A 23,076-nucleotide genomic window follows, 5' to 3' on the forward strand; every position below is an offset into this window, starting at 1 on the left:
AAGCTTGGACTAATAAGCCTAATTGTGGCCTTCTTGTGGCGCAGTGGTAGTGTCCTTGTTCCCGAAGGTGAGAGACCATTGCAACATCTGCTGAGGAGCATTCCAGCTGCCCTCAAGGCCAGCCTGAGAGATAAGATAGAAGAGCTGGAAAAGAAGGGTGTAATCAAGGAAGGGACAGCCCTGCAAAATAGACTAGCAGCATGGTAATAATGAAAAAAGAACTGAAAAACTGAGAGTGTGCATAGATCCAAAGGATTTTAAGAAAGCATTGGTAACATGAGATTTGAAGACAAGCAAGACCTAAACATCATAAAGCAGGGACTATTTATTCCACTGGCATCAGGTCATTACAAACTTGAAGGGAAATGAAGCTTAAAGAAGGAAGCATTTGCATGGAAGAAAGCCTGTGGTTTATACTAGATTTGTCTGTCAGCTTCTTCTTCTTATGAGGTCTCCTCTTAAAGACCTTCTCTTTTTCCAGGGAAGCTCCATTGGATCGCTCTAGGTGCCCTCCTTCACCAAAGCAGGCTTTGCTGGAGATCCTGACATGACTGCTTGAGCTCCCCTGTTTGGTGCCCTCCATCACCATTGCCACTGAGGATCTGTTACACATATTCCTGCTTGGGATATTTGCCATCCCAGCAGCTACACATAGCACACTGTTTACTAAAGAGAACTCTTTCATAGGAGTCTTCTCTTTTTGCATGACCAGTCTGGACATACGGTAAGGATTGGGATGATATCCAGTAGTTTCTCCTTGTTAACCTCTTATTTGTACTGATCCCTTCCAAACTCAAAATTTCTATTCAAAATATGTTTTCAACTGGCTGCAGTATTAAGATCACAAACAGGAAGAATTGCCAATGTATCTAAGTTAAAAGGGAAAACAAAACAAGTAATTAGAGTTGCAGAAAAGTACAGCAATAATTTTTGTTGAATTTAAATTCTGCACAACTGAGTTTCTAGCACAGTGTTGTACCGTTGATCATTAAATGATCATGTATCTAAACATACAGAAAAGTGTGCAATACCATCTTCCAGCCAGGACAGAGTTGCCCCTCCACTATGCGCTGTTTGGTAGCAGAAATTGCACAGAAATCAAATGCAGACCCCTCACTGGGAGGTTTGATCAAGCTTTTCACATAATCCACAGTGACTTGAGAGGCTGAGGGCAAATTAGAAGTAATCAGCTTTACTAAATCAATAGGTTTCTGACCCGTGCAAATATTCAGACCTTCATTACATTTTCTTTTCTGTCTAAAGTCGGAGAGGATCTCACATTTCACCAAAGCTTACTCTGAGCCAAACCATGTGATCAAGGTTGCAATGTGTCACTGGAAGTTTATAGTTTTGAAGCCACGTATTAGGATTCCATAGTAGTGGTCGTTGCATTTTGAATTAAATACAACAACAGTTCACCTCGATCAAGTTTCCTGTCAGAAGAGGCTTTGATGCCCAGTTGCAAAGACTTAAATATTGATGCATGAACTGATGCTATTCCTAATAATTCTGAGGAGAAAGAATACACTGGGACTTTTTAGGAAACAATGCTGAGGGAGCGGTGAGGGGGGGACCTGATAGAGGTCTGTAGGAATACAAAAGGGTTTGATGGAATTGCGCTAATTATTTGGAATGCAGTTCGTATTCTTTCTCACAACTAAACATGAACAGCACACAATACCCTAAGGTTTGACAAGTGCTACGCAACTTGCGAATGGAGATAAAATTGTTACAAATTTGTACTTTCTTTTATCTATGTACTTCGCTACAAGTGAACAGCTTGCTTTCTCGATGTCAAGTTGACAAACAATGCCAGGACCAGAAAGCAATTCAAAAGTTGAAGGTTTCGGCAGTTTTACTACACTAAGGGTGCTATAGAAATATGAGATTTTGTTATTCTGAAATGTCTATGCCTCTCATACAGGCCAGTCTAGCTGGATGTGCCAGTTGCAATAATTTTCTTGTTCCCTACAGGATGGTGGACAAACATCAAAGATGCCGGGTGTATTAAAGCTCTGATAAGTGTCACAGATAGCAAAGAAGTATGTTTATGCAGCATGCACTGCTACAACTGGATGGTCATACTAAACTATTTCTTATTATCCAATGAGCTTTACCTTGCTGAAGATTAAAGGGTGGCTCAGTGGTTAGCATTGCTGCCTCACAGCGCCAGGGACACGGGTTCGATTCCAGCCTTGGGTGACTGTCTGTAGGAACAGATTTGTTTCCCTACAGTATGGAAACAGGCCTTTTGGCCCAACAAGTGCACAATGACCCTCTTGAGGAGTAACCCACCCAGACCCTTTACCCCTGACTAATGCACCTAACATTATGGGCAGTTTAGCATGGCCAATTCACCTGACCTGCATCTCTTTTGGATTCTGGGGGGGAAGCCAGATCACCCAAAGGAAACCCACGCAGACACGGGGAGAATGTGCAAACTCTACACAGACAGTTCCCAAAGGCTGGAATCAAACCTGGGTCCCTGGCACTGTGAGGCAGCAGTGCTAACCACTCAGCCACCATGCCATCCTCTCGTTCACATGTTTGCACGTTCTCCCTGTGTCTGTGTGGGTTTCCTCTAGGTACTCCACAGTCCAAAGATAGGTAGGTTAAGTGGATTGGCCATGCTAAATTGCCCCATAATGTGCAGACTTGGTGGATTAGCTATGATAAAATACAGGGATGAGGGGGAACGCTCATTTTCCTGAAAGACCAATGGCTGTTTGGGAGAGTTCAATTTATGGAGTTTATTCTCAATTGATCAGGAATGCTTCTGGTAATGCTTCAGGAATGCTTCACTTGAAATGATAAACAGTGAAGCGGCCAGTGGAATACTGGCATCTCCTCCACACCTATTATATACAAAGATTTTCACTGTGCCTCGGTACACGTGACAATAAATTCAATATTATGTGGATGGAGAAAATCGGATTCGAAAATTGCTGTGGTTCCGTGTTCACATATTGCAAAAAACAGACAAGGCTCCAGTGTACCTTTAGAGATATGCATTTTAATCAGAAGCCTTCAGCCCAGTCCCAAGATGACAGGTTGAAGATGAGCAATCTCAGCTGCACAACACAACCACAGCTATACTTACACAAATTGTTAAATTTGATAACGGTTGGTTTAATTTTTTGATCTTCAGCTGCAACGTTCCATTCAGTCAGACAGTGTTTGCACAGTGAGAAAGCCCAAGTAAAGCATAGGATATCAGGGCCTTCATCTATACTAGTCTAACAGTGGCTCTAACTATACAGGGAACAGTGTGTACTAAACATGAAATAGTGCATCTGCTGCACAACAATATATACCTTTTACCACAAAGCTTCACACTGGATTAGTGGTGCTGATAGAGCACAGCAGTTCAGGCAGCATCCAACGAGCAGCGAAATCGACGTTTCGCGCAAAAGCCCTTTATTCCTGATGAAGGGCTTTTGCCCGAAACGTCGATTTCGCTGTTCGTTGGATGCTGCCTGAACTGCTGTGCTCTTCCAGCACCACTAATCCAGTATTTGCTTTCCAGCATCTGCAGTCATTGTTTTTACCACAAAGCTTCACAGTCAACTGACTCCTTTTGATGTGTGCACTCATTTTTATTTTGTCAGCAAAGACGACAATCAATTTTCCAGAACATTGAGATGAGAAACCAACTAATCTGATGGAAACAAAAACAGAAGTTCCTTGAAAAGCTCAGCAGGTCTGGCAGCATCTGTGAAGAGAAATCAGGGTTCTGAAGAAGGGTCACTGGACCCAAAACATTAACTCTGATTTCTCTGCACAGATGCTGCCAGACCTGCTGAGCTTTTCCAGCAATTTCTGTTTTTAATCTGATGGTCTTGGTTTGTCAGAGCAATGGGTAAATTCCCCTGTTCTTCAGATAGTATCATTGGATCGTTTATATCTACTAGAATAAGCAGACTAAAGAAAGAGTTACATTTATATTGTACTTTCTAGACCACAAGACTTTCCAAAGTGACTAAAAGTAGTTAAGTATAGTACAAGGGCAGAACTTACTGCCCAATCTCAAGTTGCATTTGGAAGCAGGACTGCGTTGGGTGGGGATCCTGCTGTCTTTGACACTTGTTATGTAAAAGTTGTGTGTGTGTTGTCCCTTTAAGGGAGTGGGTCAGATGACCCAGAGGCAGCACCTAAGGGGACAGTCTAAAACTGACTGTGGAGCTGAGTCGATCCATGATAAAGTTCTACCAGGTCAAATTTGCCCTCCCTCTACCTCATGTTCTATTTATGGACCTAGTGAACCACAAACTAAACCACTGCCTCGATTAAGTCTAAGGCAGGCAGGCACATGACATGCATTCAATTTCTGATTTGTTTGACCCGTTGCTAATTTGTGCTTAGATAGTTATCCATAGATTTTCACTTGTGAAGTTCTTAGAATTAATTTGGATTCTGATTCCTTTTAAACTCTCTTAGCAGAGCCTTCTTAGAGTCATACAGCATGGAAACAGATTCTTCGGTCCAACTAGTCCCTTCTACACTTTTTTGCTGTGCAGTCTATGACACTAAGTTCACCTGTTACATTTCAAGTTGTTCTGCAGCTGTAAGGTTTAAAATCACACTCCTTCCACTTGAACAGCCTTCTCTACCATTGTGTCACAGTTTGCTCAACCAGTTTGCAGACGTTGTCCTCATTCACACATTCAAGAAGAACCTTAAACCTTTCAGAGAAGGGAAAAGTTTGAACTTTCTTCATTGTTACATGTACAGTCCCTTTATCTGCCTGATTCACATTGTCACTCTCTTGTCTATGTCCATTAAACAGGCCTGTGTCACTTTCCAGTTGAAGGGTTGCGATTGCTTATGTCTTCCTACAGCACCCACCCCCCCCCACCCCCCCCACCCTGATGCTCCACGTTGCCTGCAACTCCGACTCCAGTACTCAATAATTCTGAGCTGAGGTTCCTTTAAAATTCAAGTACTTACTGCAAATCAATGTGTCCACAGTCACAAAGGGCTTCACAAACTCCCACGGGCAGAAGTTGCAATGAGTCATCCATATAATCATCTCAATCTAATCTTAGAGTCATTGAGCTGTACAGTATGAAAACAGACTCTTCAGTTCAACTCGTCCATGCTGACTAGGTATTCTAATAAACCTAGTCCCATCTGCCAGCATTTGGCTCATATCCTCCAAACCCTTCCTATTCATACATCCATCCAAATGCCTTTTAAATGTTGTAATTGTACCAGCCTCTGGCAGCTCACTCCAGACACACACCACTCTCTGCATGAAAAAGTAGACCCTTAGATCCCTTTTTTATTTAAAAAATCTTCTCCCTCCCACCTTAAACCCTATGACCTCTAGTTCTGGACTCCCTATGCTGGGAAAAGATCTTGCCCCTCATGATTTTATAAACCTCTATAAGGTCAACCCTCAGCCTCTGATGCTCCAGAGAAAACAGCCCCAGGCCATTCAGCCTGTCCCTATTCAGCAGATGACATAGCACAGCAATGTTCCTGATATGACATAAATCTAACATATTGCTCCTCAGTCAAGATTCTCTGAAGGCTTGACGTAGGTATAACCTTTGCAACAGTTCCCTTTTCCCACTTTTCCAAAAGGCTCTTCCACTCTGTGATGTCTTTGGATACTCTTCCCTCCTGTAGGCCTATCATACTACACCTGACTCTTGTGACCCTGAGTTGAAGGCTGACAAAAGTAACCCTGCAGTTATACAATAGAAAGGTATTAGCAGAACCCAGATGGCAACAAGTAAGCGATGAATCAGCTAGACATTCACCAACAATCTATAAGGACAAACCAACAACTCTCACATGATTGTGGTTGAGCCCTTTATATAGCCCTGCTGATAGTTCTTTGCTTTTTATTGCTGAACGAACTTATCACGAAGCAGATGAATTTCACAAAGTATCCACAGACCCTTATTGTAGTAATTTATTGAGCCTTTTGGCAGGAGCTATAGATGCCTATATAGATGCCCCAGCCAATACAGTTCCTTTTATTAATATATTAATTTGGGGATGTGGACATCATTGGTGGGCCAGTATTTATTGCCGATCTCTAGTTGCCCCAAGAAGGTTGGTGTGAGTATACCAGAAAAGGTCAGTTTGTTCAGGGGTGTGAGGAGAACATTTACAAAATGTGACCATTTATTTGTAATTTAAACAGAACGGCTTCTAATGCATTATCAAGTTGAAACATCCAGTTACAATTTCAAGGCAGATTACAGGAGGTTGTGTAATATATTTAATCATCTAAATTTATAGTAAAGCAGTCAGTCCTATTGTGAAAGAGAAGCATTTCCATTGTTATAACCTGACAGCAAAATGACTCATTCTATGAATGGCTCCCCATATTTCAGATCAGGTTAGGCTTGAAAAATATTGCTGTGTACTTGCCTGACTAATTTGACTTTCTTTTTGAAATATAAAGGTTGTGACACCACAGTGCTCAAAGCACGGTGCTTCCCAAACTAGAAGATGAGATATCAGGAATGCAGTTCTTCCTCCTTCGCACAGAATTATTTTCAGCCAAACCTCACAAAGCGTGTATAAGAATTTGGGATAGTTACGCTAACTTCAATCACAATGTTTACTCTGGGCCCTTGTTGTGTCATAAGTTCCTAGGAGGTATCAACCATTTCCATTCCTTTCCACCTTACCCAATCGATCTTCCTAATCTGCCATCAGCGCAAATACCACACAAATAAATTTTCATGCATCAGTCCTCAAAATGAGAACTCCAAAGATTTCTTGGAAGAAGTTCAGCAGCAACCTGCTTACATAAATGTCACATTGAACAGGCCATCACTTTACTATTTCCCATGAATATTTAGTTTATTAGTTTATTCACTGAGACGACTGGCTGTTCAAGGAAATTTGCACCAGTTTGGTTTAAAATTGTACGGAATAGTTTAATTACTTCAGCTTCAGAGCTTTTATTTAGTTCTTCTGTGCATTTTTCTGATGATGTTCATAGAATCATAGAATCATGCAACACAGAAACAGATCGTTTGGTCTAACCAGTCCGTGCCAACTGTAATTCCAAGCTAAACTCATCCCACTTGCCTGCACTTGTCCCATATCCTGCCAACATTTCCTGTCCACGTATTTACCTAAATGTCTTTGAAATGTTGTGACTGTACTTGCATCAACCACTGCCTCTGGCAGTTCATTTCACATACAAACCACTCGCTGTGTGAAAAAATGGCCTCTCATGTCTTTTTTAAATCTTACTCCTTTCACCTTAAAAATATGCCACCTAGACTTGAAATTCATCACCCCTCAACCTCCTACACTGCAGTGACAAGAGTCCCAGCCTATTCAGCCTCTCTTTATAACTCAAACACTCCATTCTTGGCAACGCACTGGCAAATCTCTTCTGAACTCTCTCCAGCTTAATAATATCCTTCCTATAACAGGGTGACTAGAACTGGACACACTATTCCAGAAGAGGCCTCACCAATATCCTCTATATCCTCAACATAACATCCTAACTCCTAAGTTCAAAGGTATGAGCAATGAAGGCAAGTGTGCTAAATGATTTCTTAACCACCGTATCCATATTTGATGACAACTTTAAAGAATTATGTACTTGAACCCCTAGGTTTCTCTGTTCTACAACACTGATCAAGGCCTTACTTTTAATTATTTAAGTCTTATCATAGAGTCATAAAGTCATAGAGATGTACAACACAGAATGAATCTTGTCTTTGTTTGTTTTACCAAAATGTAGTACCTTGTGGGTGGCATGGTGCCACAGTGGTTAGCACTGCTGCCTCACAGCGCCAGAGACCTGGGTTCAATTCCTGCCTCAGGCAACTGACTGTGTGGAGTTTGCACGTTCTCCCCGTGTCTGCGTGGGTTTCCTCCGGGTGCTCCGGTTTCCTCCCACAGTCCAAAAATGTGCAGGTCAGGTGAATTGGCCATGCTAAATTGCCTGTAGTGTTAGGTGTAGGGGAATGAGTCTGGGTGGGTGGTGGGTCGGTGTGGACTTGTTGGGCCAAAGGGCCTGTTTCCACACTAAGTAATCTAATCTTCCATTTAACCAAATTAAACTCCACTTGCCACTCTTCATTCCACTGACCCAATTAATCAAGATCTCTCTGTAATCTTAGATAACCTTCTTGACTGTCCATTATACCACCAATTTTGGTATCATCTGTAAACAATGTCTATCGCTCTGGCCTCATTAATCTTCTTGGTTACTTCCTCAAAAAACTCAACCAAGCTTGTGAGACACGATTTCCCTTACACACAAAAAAACTTTTAACTCATTTGACAATACTCAATTCTTGTGATTGTTGGATATTGTTCTCAGTGCTGCCCCCTCATCATCACTGATGTGGCCTTAAGAGTGACTTCAAAACTAATTTGAAGATCATTTGAAGACCGAGATGACCAGTCACTCCAGGCCACTTGTGTGCTTCCTTGTGGTTTAGGGGAGATTTCCAATCTGTTCTCTCAATGGGAGGACGTAGTGGGTGGGAGGTCAACCAACCTGCACCAGAACTTCGACTGGATAAATGCCAGTAATCACAGAATTTTTCTATTTCTCTACATTGAAATCTTCAGCATGGGTATGACAAAGCAAAGGGTTTGACCAATCTTTAGCCCATTTTAAAATTAAACAGAATGGTACCATACACTTTCATATATTATACATTTTGCACTTTGATAATTTGTATAAAACAGCCTGTTTTTTCACTCCACAATAAGAAAGAAACTCAGGAGCAGTGTGAAATGTGCTGCTGATTGGCTATTGTTAATTTTATATTACACGTGATATCAATCTCACATTCTTCAGGACAAAACATGCAAAACCTGCAAGTGTATAGATACAACAGGATTAGGCAGCCAAGACATAGGAACTGATGTGAAAAGAAGAGTTACAGCAGTTATGTAAACAGTCCCAGTATGATTCATTAGTAGCGCTCAGCACTGATTCAGGGTGCTGTGGGTTCAAGCACTACTTCAGAACTTGAGTGTTTAATATGCATATTGCAATTCCAAGGGGAAGCCACATTGCTGGGTGTGCTGTATTGCTGATGAGGTGTTAAACTGAGATATTTGCCTGTTATTTGCATATGGAAAACACCATTAGATATTCAAAAAACAATGCAGTTTTCTGGATGCCTTAGCCAATATTGCTCTATCAGCCAACACCACAAAATAGTTTAAATGTCTATTTTTTTTTTGGCTGGCACTGAGATGTCAAGGTACTCAGATTTACAGTTGCATTTACCAAAAAATAAATCATGAAAAATATAATGATATCCTGAGAATATGAAAGGCTCTGTGTGAATGCAAGTTCACAATCCAAGACACAAAAACACAGCAAGAAAAGTGAATCAACTGTGGCTAACAAAAGAAATTAAAAGGTAGCATCAAAGGAAATGGCTTATAAGATTGCCAGAAAAGTTATTGGGAGCAATTTAGAATCCATTAATGAATGATGAAGAAACTAATAAAGACAAAAAGAATATGAATGCAAAAGGATGAATAACACAAAGATGGATTTCAAAAGCTTTTTTTAATAAGTGAAAAGGAAAAATATTCAAAGACAAATGTGTGTCCATTATAAGCAGAGACAGGAAACTTTATCATGGATAATGGGGAGATAGGAATGAAACAGAACAATTGCTTTGAGTTTTCCTTAATTGAGTAAGTGCAGAACACTTTACAGAAATGCACAGAAACTAAAGGACTGGTCAAATGAGAAATTGAAAAAAATTCATGTTAGTAAGGAGATAATATGCAAAAGATTAATAGGATTAATGGTTGATAAATCCCTGGGCCAGATGAGCTGCATCCCATAGTATAGAAGGTGGTGGTTATAGTGCTAATGGGTGCATCAGTAGATATCTTTCAAAATTATGGGGATTCTGGAAAAGTTCTTGCAAGGCTGGAAATTAGCAACTGTTTAAGAAAGGTGAAGAGAGAAACAGAGAACTACAGAGCAGCATTCCATTTCATTTTCTTAGTGCTCTGCATGGGCCTGCAGAAGCTGTGAATGGCAGTGATTTTCAGAACCAGACACCACTGCCATGATCAGCCTGCTGATACTGAATGTTGTGTGCAGAAAATCAGAGCAAGGGAACATTGCTACGGACCTATTAGTTTGATATCAGAAGTTGGGAAAATGTTTGAATATATTATAAAAGAATGTAATAACTGAACACTTAAGAAAGAGATAGTAGTGATTATGCATTTATGAAAGGAAAATTGTAGAATCAGTGCAGAAAGCGACCACTCAGCTGTCTGAATTGCACCCCACCCAAACCCAACCCATCCCCATAATCCCACATTTACCATTGCTAATCCACCTAGCCTACACACCCATAGACACAATGGTCAATTTACCATGGCCTGAGCTGCACATCTTTGGTCTATGCCAACACAGGGAGAAACTGCAAACTCCACACAGACAGTCATCCAAGGCTGAAATCAAAGCTACGTCGCTGGTGTTGTGAAGGTAGCAGTGCTAAATATGAAGTCACTGTGTTGTCCCTTGCTTAGAACATTCTTTTTAAGGGTGTTATTTGTCACAGAGATAAAAGACAATCAATAGCTGTATTGTATTTGGATTTTCAGATATAGTCCTTCATTGCAGGTTAGCAATATAATATGAGTAAGTCTGAGGTTAGCCACTTTGGTTGAAAGAAACCAAAAAGGCAGAATATTTCTTAAATAGCAAGAGGTTAGGGAAGTGTAGCTGACTAGAAATATTGGAGTATAATCATTTGTGAGTCTCTAAAACCAAGCTTGCAAAGGCAGCAATCAATCAGGAAGGTAAATGATATGTTAACCTTCATCACAATGAGATTCAAATACAAGTGTGAAGATGTCTTGCTGCAATGTAAAGAGCCTTGGTGAGTAATGTATAAATTTCAGTCTTGTTATTGACAGAAGCATGTACATGTCACAGGAAGAATGCAATGGAGGTTCACAAGACTATTCCCTGAGATGGAAGGATTGTCTTATGGGGAGAGATTGAAGAAACCATCTGTATTACTTAGAGTTTTGAAGAATGAGAGGTAATCAATAGTCACAGGTGAGGTGCAGGAGGACTGGAGGTTGGCAAACGTGGTGCCACTGTTTACGAAGGGCGGTAAAGACAAGCCAGGGAACTATAGACTGGTGAGCCTGACCTCGGTGGTGGGCAAGTTGTTGGAGGGAATCCTGAGGGACAGAATGTACATGTATTTGGAAAGGCAAGGACTGATTAGGGATAGTCAACATGGCTTTGTGCGTGGGAAATCATGTCTCACAAACATGATTGAGTTTTTTGAAGTAACAAAGAGGATTGATGAGGGTAGAGCAGTAGATGTGATCTATGTGACTTCAGTAAGGTGTTCAACAAGGTTCCCCATGGGAGACTGATTAGCAAGGTTAGATCTCATGGAATACAGGGAGAACTAACCATTTGGAGATAGAACTGGCTCAAAGGTAGAAGACAGAGGGTGGTGGTGGAGGGTTGTTTTTCAGATTGGAGGCCTGTGACCAGTGGAGTGCCACAAGGATCAGTGCTGGATCCTCTACTTTTTGTCATTTACATAAATGATTTGGATGCGGGCATAAGCGGTACAGTTAGTAAGTTTGCAGATGACACCAAAATTGGAGGTGTAGTGGACAGCGAAGAGGAGAAAGTGAGGACTGCAGATGAGAAGGGCTGATGCCCGAAACGTCGATTCTCCTGTTCCTTGGATGCTACCTGACCTGCTGCGCTTTTCCAGCAACACATTTCAGCTCTGGACAACGAAGAGGGTTACTTCAGATGACAACAGGATCTTGGCCAGATGGGCCAATGGGCTAAGAAGTGGCAGATGGAGTTTAATTTAGATAAATGCAAGGTGCTGCATTTTAGGAAAGCAAATTTTAGCAGGACTTATACACTCAATGGTAAGGTCCTAGGGAGTGTTGCTGAACAAAGAGACCTTGGAGTGCAGGTTTATAGCTCCTTGAAAGTGGAGTCACAGGTAGATAGGATATTGAAGAAGGCATTTGGTATGCTTTCCTTTATTGGTCAGAGTATTGAGTACAGGAGTTGGGAGGTCATGTTGCGGCTGTACAGGACATTGGATAGGCCACTGCTGGAATATTGCATGCATTTCTGGTCTCCTTCCTATCAGAAAGATGTTGTGAATCCTGAAAGGGTTCAGCAAAGATCTACGAGGATGTTGCCATGGTTGGAGGATTTGAGCTATAAGGAGAGGCTGAATAGGCTGGGGCTGTTTTCCCTGGAGCATCAGAGGCTGAGGGGTGACTTTATAGAGGTTTATAAAATCATGAGCGTTGTGGATAGGGTAAATAGACAACGTCTTTTCCATGAGGTGTGGGAGTCCAGAACTAGAAGGCGTCGGTTTAGGGTGAGAGGAGAAAGATATAAAAGAGACCTAAGGGGCAACTTTTTCAAGCAGAGGGTGGTACGTGTATGGAATGAGCTGCCAGAGGAACTGGTGGAGGTTGGTACAATTGCAACATTTAAAAGGCATTTTGATGGGTATATGAATAGGAAGGTTTTTTATGGGTCCGGATATGGGTCCGGTGCTGGCAGGTGGGACTAGATTGGGTTGGGATATCTGGTCGGCATAGACAGGTTGGACTGAGGGGGTCTGTTTCCTTGCTGTATATCTATGACTCTATAATTCTAACTTCTTCCCCATGACCATCATCCAGTGAACTTACTTATAGTTTCCTGTTTCTGCCTTCCTCCCTTCTTGAATAGTTATAATTGCTCCTTTCCAATTTGATAGAACCTGGAACCAATCATTTTTCCCATTGGTTGCAGTTAAGGGCAGAGGTCATTCCCTTAGTTGGTTTAGCATGCAGTGGACAAGTCTGTTGTCAGCTCTGCTTATCAAGATACTAATTTGACATGGGGCCCTTGAGGAACCCCAGTAAATGGAATTACATATTTGTCAGTGGGATCGAATACTTGCAGGCTGCCCACAGCTATCTTACTAATAAATTGCGATGGTAGCACCCATTATAAGCCTGGAAAGTGGGTACAAGGCCCACAAATTCTAATTTTATAGCTGTGGGAATATACAGACTAGGTGGAAGTTACTTGAAATCAAGTAAAATGATCCCCTTTTGTAGGGAAGTGTAGTATATTAGCCATTTTATATGATTATCATCATCAAGTGAATATTTTGGCTGATTAAATATGTTTAATTCTAACTGTTGCTCTGTGTTATCACCCATTGTGAAATAAATTATTTGCATTTGATCTTGTCCTACCTCTTTTCAGTTGGCATTCAAGTATTTGAAGAAACACAAATGAAGGCAAACTTAAAATCTTAAAATGTAGCTTGTATATCAAGGAAGCTCAATTGTTATACCTTTGGTTTATGCTTTTTTTTTAAATATCGAGAAGTGGTTTCACGGATAACAGAATATTTTCTTCTCACCACGAAAGCACCCAAGTTACTTTCCACCTTTATCCATCACCACTAAATCACCCATGTTTCCAATCAAACATCAATGCAAGGCCTGTAAGGGGTAGTGCAACAAAACCAAAGGTGAGGGTAAGATAGGCAGAGAGAGAGGGGAAGTAACCACAATGGAGTTGGATGGGGAGATAAAGCACTTCACTCTCTGCAGTATCCAACTCTGTCTAAATGCATCAAGAATATTGGTGTGATTCAAACAATTTTGGATGTTGGACAATATGACTCACCTGGGCCTCGAGTTTAGGCACTGCTGGTGCCAGAAATGGAGGAAGGTTGGTTTTCAAGAATTGCACTATCAGCTGGCATAGCAATTCCCTAACTCCACTCTGTCTCTGCAGAAAATTTTCAGAGAGGTGGGTTAGAGGGGGAGAGAGGCACAGCAGGCTGCTCACCTGTACATGACAACTAGCTGATCAAGCTCATTAAGGACTGCTTAAGGTCTGTTCAAGGTGCAAGGTTCATAGAGTTAGGGTGCGGTTTAACTGCATGGAGTTGACCACTCATTGGAAAACTAAGGTTGACCTTGTCTTAGCTGCTGTAACAGCTGCAGGCCACCCTGTAGAAAAACTGTCCCCACACACACCATGTGACCATGTCGTGTTACACATTGGGTGCTTTTATATATGATATATCCCAAACCTCACATTATTATTTTATATAATGTCAAACTGGAACACCACATAAATAAAGCTATTTTCTTTATTTAAAATATTATATTAAATTCAGAACTAGACTTTTGAATTGAAAACTTTGGAAAGAGACCCCTTCCATCTTGAAGCGTCTTCTTCTAAAGCCTGCAGGTTAGATCCAAACTGTGGTCATATGTAAGGCATGACACCAAATACATAGCACTCACCATAGAATACAAAACATTACCTGGATTACAGTGCACAGTTCTGGTCTCCAAATTTGAGGAAAGACATTCTGGCTATTGAGGGAGTGCAGCGTAGGTTCACGAGGTCAATTCCTGGAATGGCAGGATTGCCTTACACGGAAAGACTGAAGCGACTGGGCTTGTATACCCTTGAGTTTAGAAGACTGAGAGGGGATCTGATTGAAACATATAGGATTATGAAAGGATTGGACACTCTGGCAGGAGGAAACATATTTCCGCTGATGGGGGAATGCCGAACCAGAGGACACAACTTAAAAATACGGGGTAGACCATTTAGGACAGAGATGAGGAGAAACTACTTCACCCAGAGAGTGGTGGCTGTGTGGAATGCTCTGCCCCAGAGGGCAGTGGAGGCCCAATCTCTGGATTCATTTAAGAAAGAATTGGATAGAGCTCTTAAAGATAGTGGAGTCAAGGGTTATGGAGATAAGGCTGGAACAGGATACTGATTGGGAATGATCAGCCATGATCATATTGAATGGCGGTGCAGGCTCGAAGGGCTGAATGGCCTACTCCTGCATCTATTGTCTATTGTCCATTGTCTATTGTCTATTGTCTATTACAGTGCAGTACAGGCCCTTCGGCCCTCAATGTTGCACCAACATCTGGAATCAATCTGAAGCCCATCTAATCTCCACTGTTCCATTTTCATCCATATGCCTATCTAATGACCATTTAAATGCCCTTAATGTTGGTGAGTCTACTACTGTTGCAAGCAGTGCGTTCCACACACCTACTACTCTCTGAGTAAAGAAACTACCTCTGACATCTGACCTATATCTATCACCCCTCAATTTAAAGCCATGTCTCCTTGTGCTAGCCATTGTCACCTGAGGAAAAAGGCTCTCACTGTCCACCTTGTCTGATTATCTTATATGTCTCAATTAAGTTAACTCTCAACCTTCTTCTCTCTAACAAAAACAGCCTCAAGTGCCTCAGTCCTTCCTCGTAAGACCATACCAGGCAACAGCCGAGTAAATCTCCTCTGAACCTTTTCCAAAGCTTCCACATCCTTCCTATAATGTGGTGACCAGAACTGTACGCAATACCCCAAGTGTGGTCACACCAAAGTTTTGTACAGCTGCAGCATGACTTCATGGTTCCGAAACTCAATCCCTCTATTCAATAAAAGCTCACACATCATATGCCTTCTTAACAACCCTATCAACCTGGGTGGCAACTTTGAAGGATCTTTGTACTTGGACACCGAGACTTCTCTGCTCATCTACACTACCAAGAATCTTACCATCAGCCCAGTACTCTGCATTCCTGTTATTCCTTCCAAATTCTCTGATACAGCAGAAAATGGACTTTAATACATATAAAAGACACACCTTGGGTGTGCGTTAAGGCGTTCTTGGCAAAACCTGTTCAAAAACCAGCATATCCAGTTCAAAACCAGATAAATGGTAACATTAGTCAACATATACAAATATCTGATAATCAGAATGTCAGCAACTTTCCAATGAAACTGTTTGCAGTATTCATTTCTTCAAATCATTATCAGTAAATTTCAATATATTAAATCTGATGTGGGCCACCTCAGAGATGAATTTGCTGAAACTGAATAGTAATATCCACACACTATAAAACTGTACTTTGAACTTTGTAGACGATGCAGCATCTTTGCACAGTACATAGGATAGGGTGCCATTTTTCACATTTGAATATGACAGCACAACTGTACTTTACTATCCATTATTATGGTTTGCAATCCATTTGGTGTTATACCTTGGGTGCTTTTACATCTGATATGTCCCAAACCTCACATAGTCACTTTATATAATGTAAAAATGAAATACCACACATATAAAACATAGCTAGCTAATTGACAGTAACGTATCAGGTTAAATTTGAGTAATAGAAGTTTTAATGCAGCAGTGGGCACGTTTCAATCAATAGCAACCATTTGAGAAAAAAAATCACATCTTGCAGGAGAATGTCCTGATATTTCTATAGCTCCTGTAGCTCTGAACCATTGAGCTGCAATTAGGAACAATGAAGAATACTTTTGATTTAAATGGAACAGCATTCCTTGACAAGGCTTGTCCAAGGTTGACTGATTGTGGGTGGTTTCTCAGGGATCCCAGAGGTGAATGACAAGACTGTATAGGTCAGCTCTGGTTGAAATCAAATTGCTCTTCCAGCTGTTTCATAGTTTATCTTGGCTTCTGCTCCATTCCTACAGGGTATTGATTTTAACTTAAAGGTATCAACGAACAAAGGTGTTGATTCATGAACTTGCCCATAGCCCTGCTTTCTGAATCATCAACTATGTGACTAGGTGCCTAGTGGTTATTCTTAAAAGTGTGTTGCTTCTGTTGATCAATTGGCTAGCCCTTTTCATCTTTTCCAACTCATCAGCAGTCTTTGTCATTGTTGACAACACCACCCTTATCCATCACTCTCTCCTGGTGTTCAGGTAGATGGGACCACCTTCACCAGTTTCAAATGTTGTCAAGCCAGCATACCATCCAATCTCTTGCAGTGGTCTCTCTTGCTCCTTCAGTATTTTCTCAGGGGTTCCACAAAGATCCCACCCTCATGCCCTTGACAGCATTATCAGAAAATAATTGACAGGTTCCTTAAGTGTGCTGGTGATATCCAGTTCCACCTCAGCACCACAGCTTCCATGCTGCCTTACATTTTTCAGGATGTTCGTCCAATGTCCAGTACTTAATGTCCAGAAATATCTTCCCAGTAAATACAAGAGCATAAGATGTAGGAGCAGAAGCAAGCCAGTCACAACATTAAGTCAGCTCCACCATTCAAAGAGATCGTGGCTGATCTGATAACCCTCAACTCCTCTCTCCTGTCTTTATCCCATAACCTTTGGTTCCCTTGCTGATTAAAAATCGGTATTGGGAAGACAAAAGCAATTATCTTTGCTCCCCCTTGCAATATCCATTCCCTAGTCATGACAGCATCTCACTCTGTGATCACTATTGTGTAAAGGTGCAAGGGACAGAAAGGGTTAAATTTGAGGCATGTTTCAAGCACCACTAACAATGATGATGTCAAACAGACACAGATGGTGTACAACTTGAAGGAGTGAGATTAACCATCCAGGTCCTCCTCATAGTCTCTGTAACAAGCCTATTGTATCAGAGTTACTTGTATTTACGTGCAATAAATTCCATGTTGTTTAATACAGGATCTTCTTCTTATTAGAGTAGCAGGTAGCTTTCCTGTACCGTACTAGACCGAGCAAGCCCTGTCAATCTCTTCCCTAACAGACAATGCTGGCTCATCCTATAGTGAAGCCTATATTAACCCCTTCTGGATGAAGGACTTATGCCCGAAATATCGATTCTTCTGCTCCTTGGATGCTGCCTGACCTGCTGTGTTTTTCCAGCACACACACTCTCGACTTTGATCTCCAGCATCTGCAGTCCTCACTTTCTCCTACCATATAGTGAGCAACAGTACAGACAATCTCTTAAAACACAGTGGTCAGCACTGAGGACTGCTCATACTGTGACTTTCTGAGGTTCAGCCAAATTATTTTCAACCTTGGCACTCTAATTGACCTGAGATAAGTTTTTGCCTACATATCTGATCCACTGTCAAAACTGCCTACTCTGAAACACTGCTTGTTTCTGTCCCTGCCTCAGCTTCCCTGAAACTACTGAAGCTCTCATCTGTGCTTTTGTTACTACCAGGTTTCACTATTTCTAATATGCTCCTGAACATCTTTCATTTTTTTCAGTTTATAAGAAAGTTAGGGCAGCACAGTGGGGCTCAGTGGCACTGCTGCCTCACAGCACCAAGGACCTGGGTTCAATTCAGCCCTTGGACAACTATCCGTGTGGAGTTTATATGTTCTCCGAGTCTGCGTGGATTTCTGCTGGGTGCTCTGGTTTCCTCCCACAGTCTGAAGATGTGCAGGTTAGGTGGCTTGGCCATGCTAAATTGTCCATAGTGTACAGAGTTGTGCAGGCTAAGTGGATTGGTCATGGGACATGCAGGGTTACAGGAATGGGATAGGTCTGGGTGGAATGTTCTTTAGAATGTCAGTGTAGACTGATGGACTGAATGGCCTGATTCCGCACTATAGGGATCTATGGTTCTAGTATCCAAGATAATGGGTTTGAAACAATCCTGGGATGATGTTCCCATTGTGCTGACCTCTCTGTAACTTTATGGTGGAATAACCACACTCTCTTGTCACATTTGACGCCCTTAAGTGGCTAATCATTGACAATTGGAAGGCCATTTCCCACCCAATGTTAATATTGAGACTGATGGGAGAAATTTTAACAGCAGGGGGTTCCCTGGAAGGGTTAACATATTTTGGGGGATCAGTTCTAGTGGCACGCAGCTGCCACTAATTCTTCAGGTGGCAAGGAGGGAAACCCCACCACTGAAACAAACCCTTCTTCAAGTCTCAATGACCCATTCCCTGGATGCTTATCAATCTGAATTCGCTCTTGGGTGGCAATACCTCAAGTTGAAAATATTTTCGTGAAGTGAAAAATCAATTGCAGTTTGGTTCAGAAACTTTATTTTGTAATGAGCAGTTAACTGCACATTTTGATTTGCCATTGACTGTTCAATCCCCTCACTGCCTTTTTATTGAAGAGGTAGCAGACGAGACGATTCAGCGTAACTTTTTAAAAATAAATTTTAACCTTGTTTCCCTCGCATTTGGTATTATAGGAACTGTCAGATTCAAGGATCTACACCTTTAAAGAGTGGTATGTTGGCTCAGTGGTTAGCACTGCTACCTCACAGCATCAGGGTCCTAGGTTCAATCCCAGCCTAGGGCAATTGGCTGTGTAGAGTTTGTATGTTTTCCCTGGGTCTGTGTGGGTTTCATCTGGGTGCTCCAGTTTCCTCCCACAATCCAAAGATGTGCAGGCCAGGTGAATTGGCCATGCTAAATTGCCCATAGTGTTAGGCACATTAGTCAGAGGGAAATGGGTCTGGGTGGGTTACTCTTCGGAGGGTTGGTGTGGACTTGTTGGGCTGAAGGCCCTGTTCCACACTGTAGGGAATCTAATATTTGGAAATAAGATTTTTTTCTGAATACCAGATGCATTCAGCATGGTTGGAGATTAAAAGTTTATTGCATAATCACAGGAACTCTGAAAGAAAGGCTTATGCCCGAAACGTCGATTCCCCTGCTCCTTGGATACTGCCTGACCTGCTGCGCTTTTCCAGCAACACGTTTTTCAACTCTGAAATACAGTTGTAGACTGTGCACAATGGTGTTCGAAAACTTTGAGGGATCATTGGTTTTGAAGTGTACCCACAGTGTTGTTTAAAAGGATCAGAGAAATTACCTCATTGTACCTAGACAGTGCTTTGAGAGAAGTTGTCAGCTAATTTCTCTATTGGTAAAAAAATAAAATTCTATACTGTTTAGTGGATGAAATGGATTATTTGACAGCGAGATATAGCGCCAGGGTTCTTGAAAGAGTGCCTGTGAGTTAGAATTTCGAAAAGAGGCAAGATCGAGGAGTGTGTCTGTGTTTTGGGCGCGTCTCGCCAGCCGTATTGTAGCCAGTCGCCTCCCACTAAGACGAATGGAAAGGGTCGGAGGTTGCTGGAGGTTATTGAGCTCAGAGAGATAAAAAAAATTACACCACGTGTGTTAGCAGCAGAAGAGCCGGCTCCGTCCTTCTTTCCTTCTGTCCGTGCCGAGCTTTCAGCTTCTGACAGAATCGCTTAACCTGCTTTCGGCAAAGTGGAGAAAGGGGGCAAACGCTGAGCAGGAGCGATGGTGAGCAAAACGGACGAGACCTCGCCGGTGGCTGTCGACACCAGAGAAAGCAAAGAGTTGGAAAATGACATTGGAAGGGAGGCGTGTGACTGTGGTGAGTAAAGGTCAAAGTAACCCCATGGGGTGAGTGATTAAGGGTTGCGGGGGGGGGGGGGGGGGGGAAGAGTGAATGGAGAAGCACTGGGTGGGTTATAAAGGGAACATGGTTTGGAAAAGGTGAGAGGAAACATTGAATGAAATCTCATTGCAGATGGATGTTCCCAATTTATAATTACATAAGATTTTTTTAACCTGCTCTTAAGTGCCACTTTTAATGTGAGGGTTTAGTGTGGGCTGTAAGCAATTGAAATGCAGGCAGTGAATGGGTTTCGTACTCCTTTTGGTAGTTAATCTTTGAAGGTGGGTGTAGTAGTGGTAATCTCGCCACTGTCTTCCCTCGCAAACCGTGTCCTGTGTTGCTGGTAGCAGCTTCTTGCTACAATGTTGCAATCCGGCCCCGCAATGTAGCCACGCGGCGGCCGCGGGAGCCTTTGATGTTGCCACATGTATCCATTTGTGTGTGAATGTAGCAAAATCACCGGCTCATGGTAGAGGGAGCGGGCCGGATCGAGAGGGCTTGGTGCAGGCTAAAAACTGGCAGATTAGAGGCTGGAAGTGGGGGTTGCAGGGGAAGTTGCAGCAGTAAAACTAAAATGCCAGCACAGCACTGGGATTGGAGATTGCACATTCTCTCTCTTCTCTTCCCCTGCCCTTTCTCCCCAACCACTCCGGCTCTCCTCTGGAGGGAAGGGTGGGATGTGTTTACCCCCTCGCCCCCTACTTTCTCCTCCTCCCCGGCGGGTGAAGGTCACCTTCAGTCCCACTGATTGCCGGGAGAGTGGCCCCGGTGCGGCCTAGCCTTCGCCGGCGCGGCTTTGCCAGGCCACCTCCCAAGAGGGAGTCCTTCCTTCGTTCTTCCCTACCCCGGGCCCGGCCCTGGAGGGTGCTCTGTCAGGGCCGAGGTGGGTGTGGAGGGAGGAAGACCCCTGCTTTGCTTATTCGCAGCTGCTCGTCCTCGACACTGATAACCCCGGAAGTGAATCGTGGGCTCCTTCGCAACCAGAGGCTGGTTGCTGTGGAGGGTCATGTGAGAAGGGGCGGGGAGAGCTTCCACAACCATCGGAATGAGCCAGTTATCACGGCTGCTTTGCCCTCCACCCCTTTCCTTACTTCAACCCCTGTCAGCAAGGGTGACCCTGTCCTCTGGAACTTGTCCTTTCCTCTGTTTTAGAGGACAATGAACAGCAGGTGTTGCTTTGTGTGATGGGGAAACCTCTCATGAAGGTTTGCTTTTAAGTTTTTCAGTAGATTATGCTAAATATCAACTAGAAATTGTCAAAAATACATACTTACAATCATAAAAGGATATCTTTGCAATTGTTTAATGGGATGTGAGCATTGCTGCATCAGCATTTATTACCTGGCCTTAATTACCTTTTGATCTTAGTTGCTTTGGTCTGTTCAGAGGGCACTTAAGGGTGGTGTGGGGCTGGAGTCACATGTAGGGTAGACCAGGTGAGGATGTCAGATTTCCTTCCCTATAGGACAACAATCTCTAATGGTATTTGGTCGATACTAGATTAGTTTTTAAATTCCAGATTCTTTTTATTGAATTCAAATTTCTCTATCTGCCATGGTGAGATTCAAACCAGAGCACTAGCCTATTGGAATATTAGTCTAATGATATTACCACTATACCATTGACTCCCACTGCTTTTAACAAAAGATAAAATAACTTGAGAAATGTCCTCTGCTTTCTATCTACACATGCTGGCATACCTGAGTTTTACCAGCAGTTTCTGTTTTTGCTTCTGATTTCCAACATCCACAGTTTTTTTTGGCTTTTTTGGAAAACATCCTTCCATTTAATTCTTTGGAGCACCCTTGCTGTGCTTGAGTTGCTATGCAATTTGAGTTCTCTGTTTTAAATGTCACCACCAGCAGTGAAACCTGTGCAAGTAACCCATTAGCCTGAATGGCTGACTGTGAGCAATAAAATCAGGAAATGTGGTTTGAAGTAAAAACAGAAGTTGCTGGAGAAACTCAGCAGGTGTGGCAGCATCAGTCATTCTAAAACCGAGAAACCCTGAATAAATCCAGCACACTCGTAGCTCATGAACACTGAAACTAGTTGTGACACCAGTACCAGTATTCAATACTTGATTATTGGAAATACTTGATACACATTGTGGAGTTATAATTGATTTACAGCAAAATGGCCTATTATCTCTAGCCCTGTTTGGAAACCATCAGTCTTTAATCCTTTAGGTGTCTTGTACATTTTGTGGCTATGAAATGGCCATTGGAGTACTGAACTTTGTAATAGTCATATGTGTAATTATTGTATACCCAATGGATGGATAGAAACACACACTTTTTTTATTAAGTGAAGTCCCTTCATTTATTGTAGCCTTTGTGCCTCAGGCACCACAAGAAATTTCGTTTCTCATTTTACATTTGTAAAACTGCCAACACAAAGGTAAGCTATCATGTGATGACACCTGTTGATGACACCTTCAATATTAAGAAAATTTCTTGCTTTTGTGTTGCTGCAAAGTCAGATTTAAAAATAAATTTTGATGGTGAGCAAATTCTTTGGTGTGACGAAATCTGTTTGGGTCCTAAGTCTTGCTGTGGGTGGCCTTTGATGCAGTTTTCAGTGAACACAAGCCAATAGTACATGAAAGCCTGTAGCTGTCCCATATTTGTATGTTCTGCAAAGGCACCATGTTTAAGAAATAGGAAGGAAAATTTAAAAACTACAGGAAATAACATGCTGTCTGACCTGCTGAGTACATTAGATACTTTTACAGTTTCCAGAATCCATAGATTTTGCTTTTGTATAAAAGATGCGAATCTCTAAAGTGAGACCTGGTCCTGCATTCTTCTGCCATAAGACAAGAGTACTGCAAATGGAATCCTGCTGATAACCCTCCACATTAGCTTGACGCGGAGTATTCACTGTTGTCCAATTCTCG

The 23,076-nt window shown here is 42.1% G+C and overlaps 1 protein-coding gene across 4 annotated transcripts in view; it reads left to right on the forward strand.

Annotated features, from left to right (window-relative positions):
* Positions 1-19,856: 19,856 nt before the first annotated feature.
* cluha (clustered mitochondria (cluA/CLU1) homolog a) overlaps positions 19,857-23,076 on the forward strand; it is an 86,789-nt gene continuing 83,569 nt past the window's right edge. For 2 of the 4 annotated variants that reach the window (XM_072589851.1, XM_072589852.1), the window contains exon 1: positions 19,858-20,153. In XM_072589851.1, coding sequence (XP_072445952.1) covers positions 20,057-20,153 — 97 coding nt within the window. In that variant the 5' untranslated portion in view covers positions 19,858-20,056. Of the gene's footprint in view, positions 20,154-21,233; positions 21,383-23,076 lie in introns of those variants that run through there. The other 2 variants (XM_072589854.1, XM_072589853.1) reach the window with 2 other exon arrangements.

Source organism: Chiloscyllium punctatum, chromosome 19 (assembly GCF_047496795.1).
Source record: "Chiloscyllium punctatum isolate Juve2018m chromosome 19, sChiPun1.3, whole genome shotgun sequence".
Classification (NCBI taxonomy): Eukaryota; Metazoa; Chordata; class Chondrichthyes; order Orectolobiformes; family Hemiscylliidae; genus Chiloscyllium; species Chiloscyllium punctatum.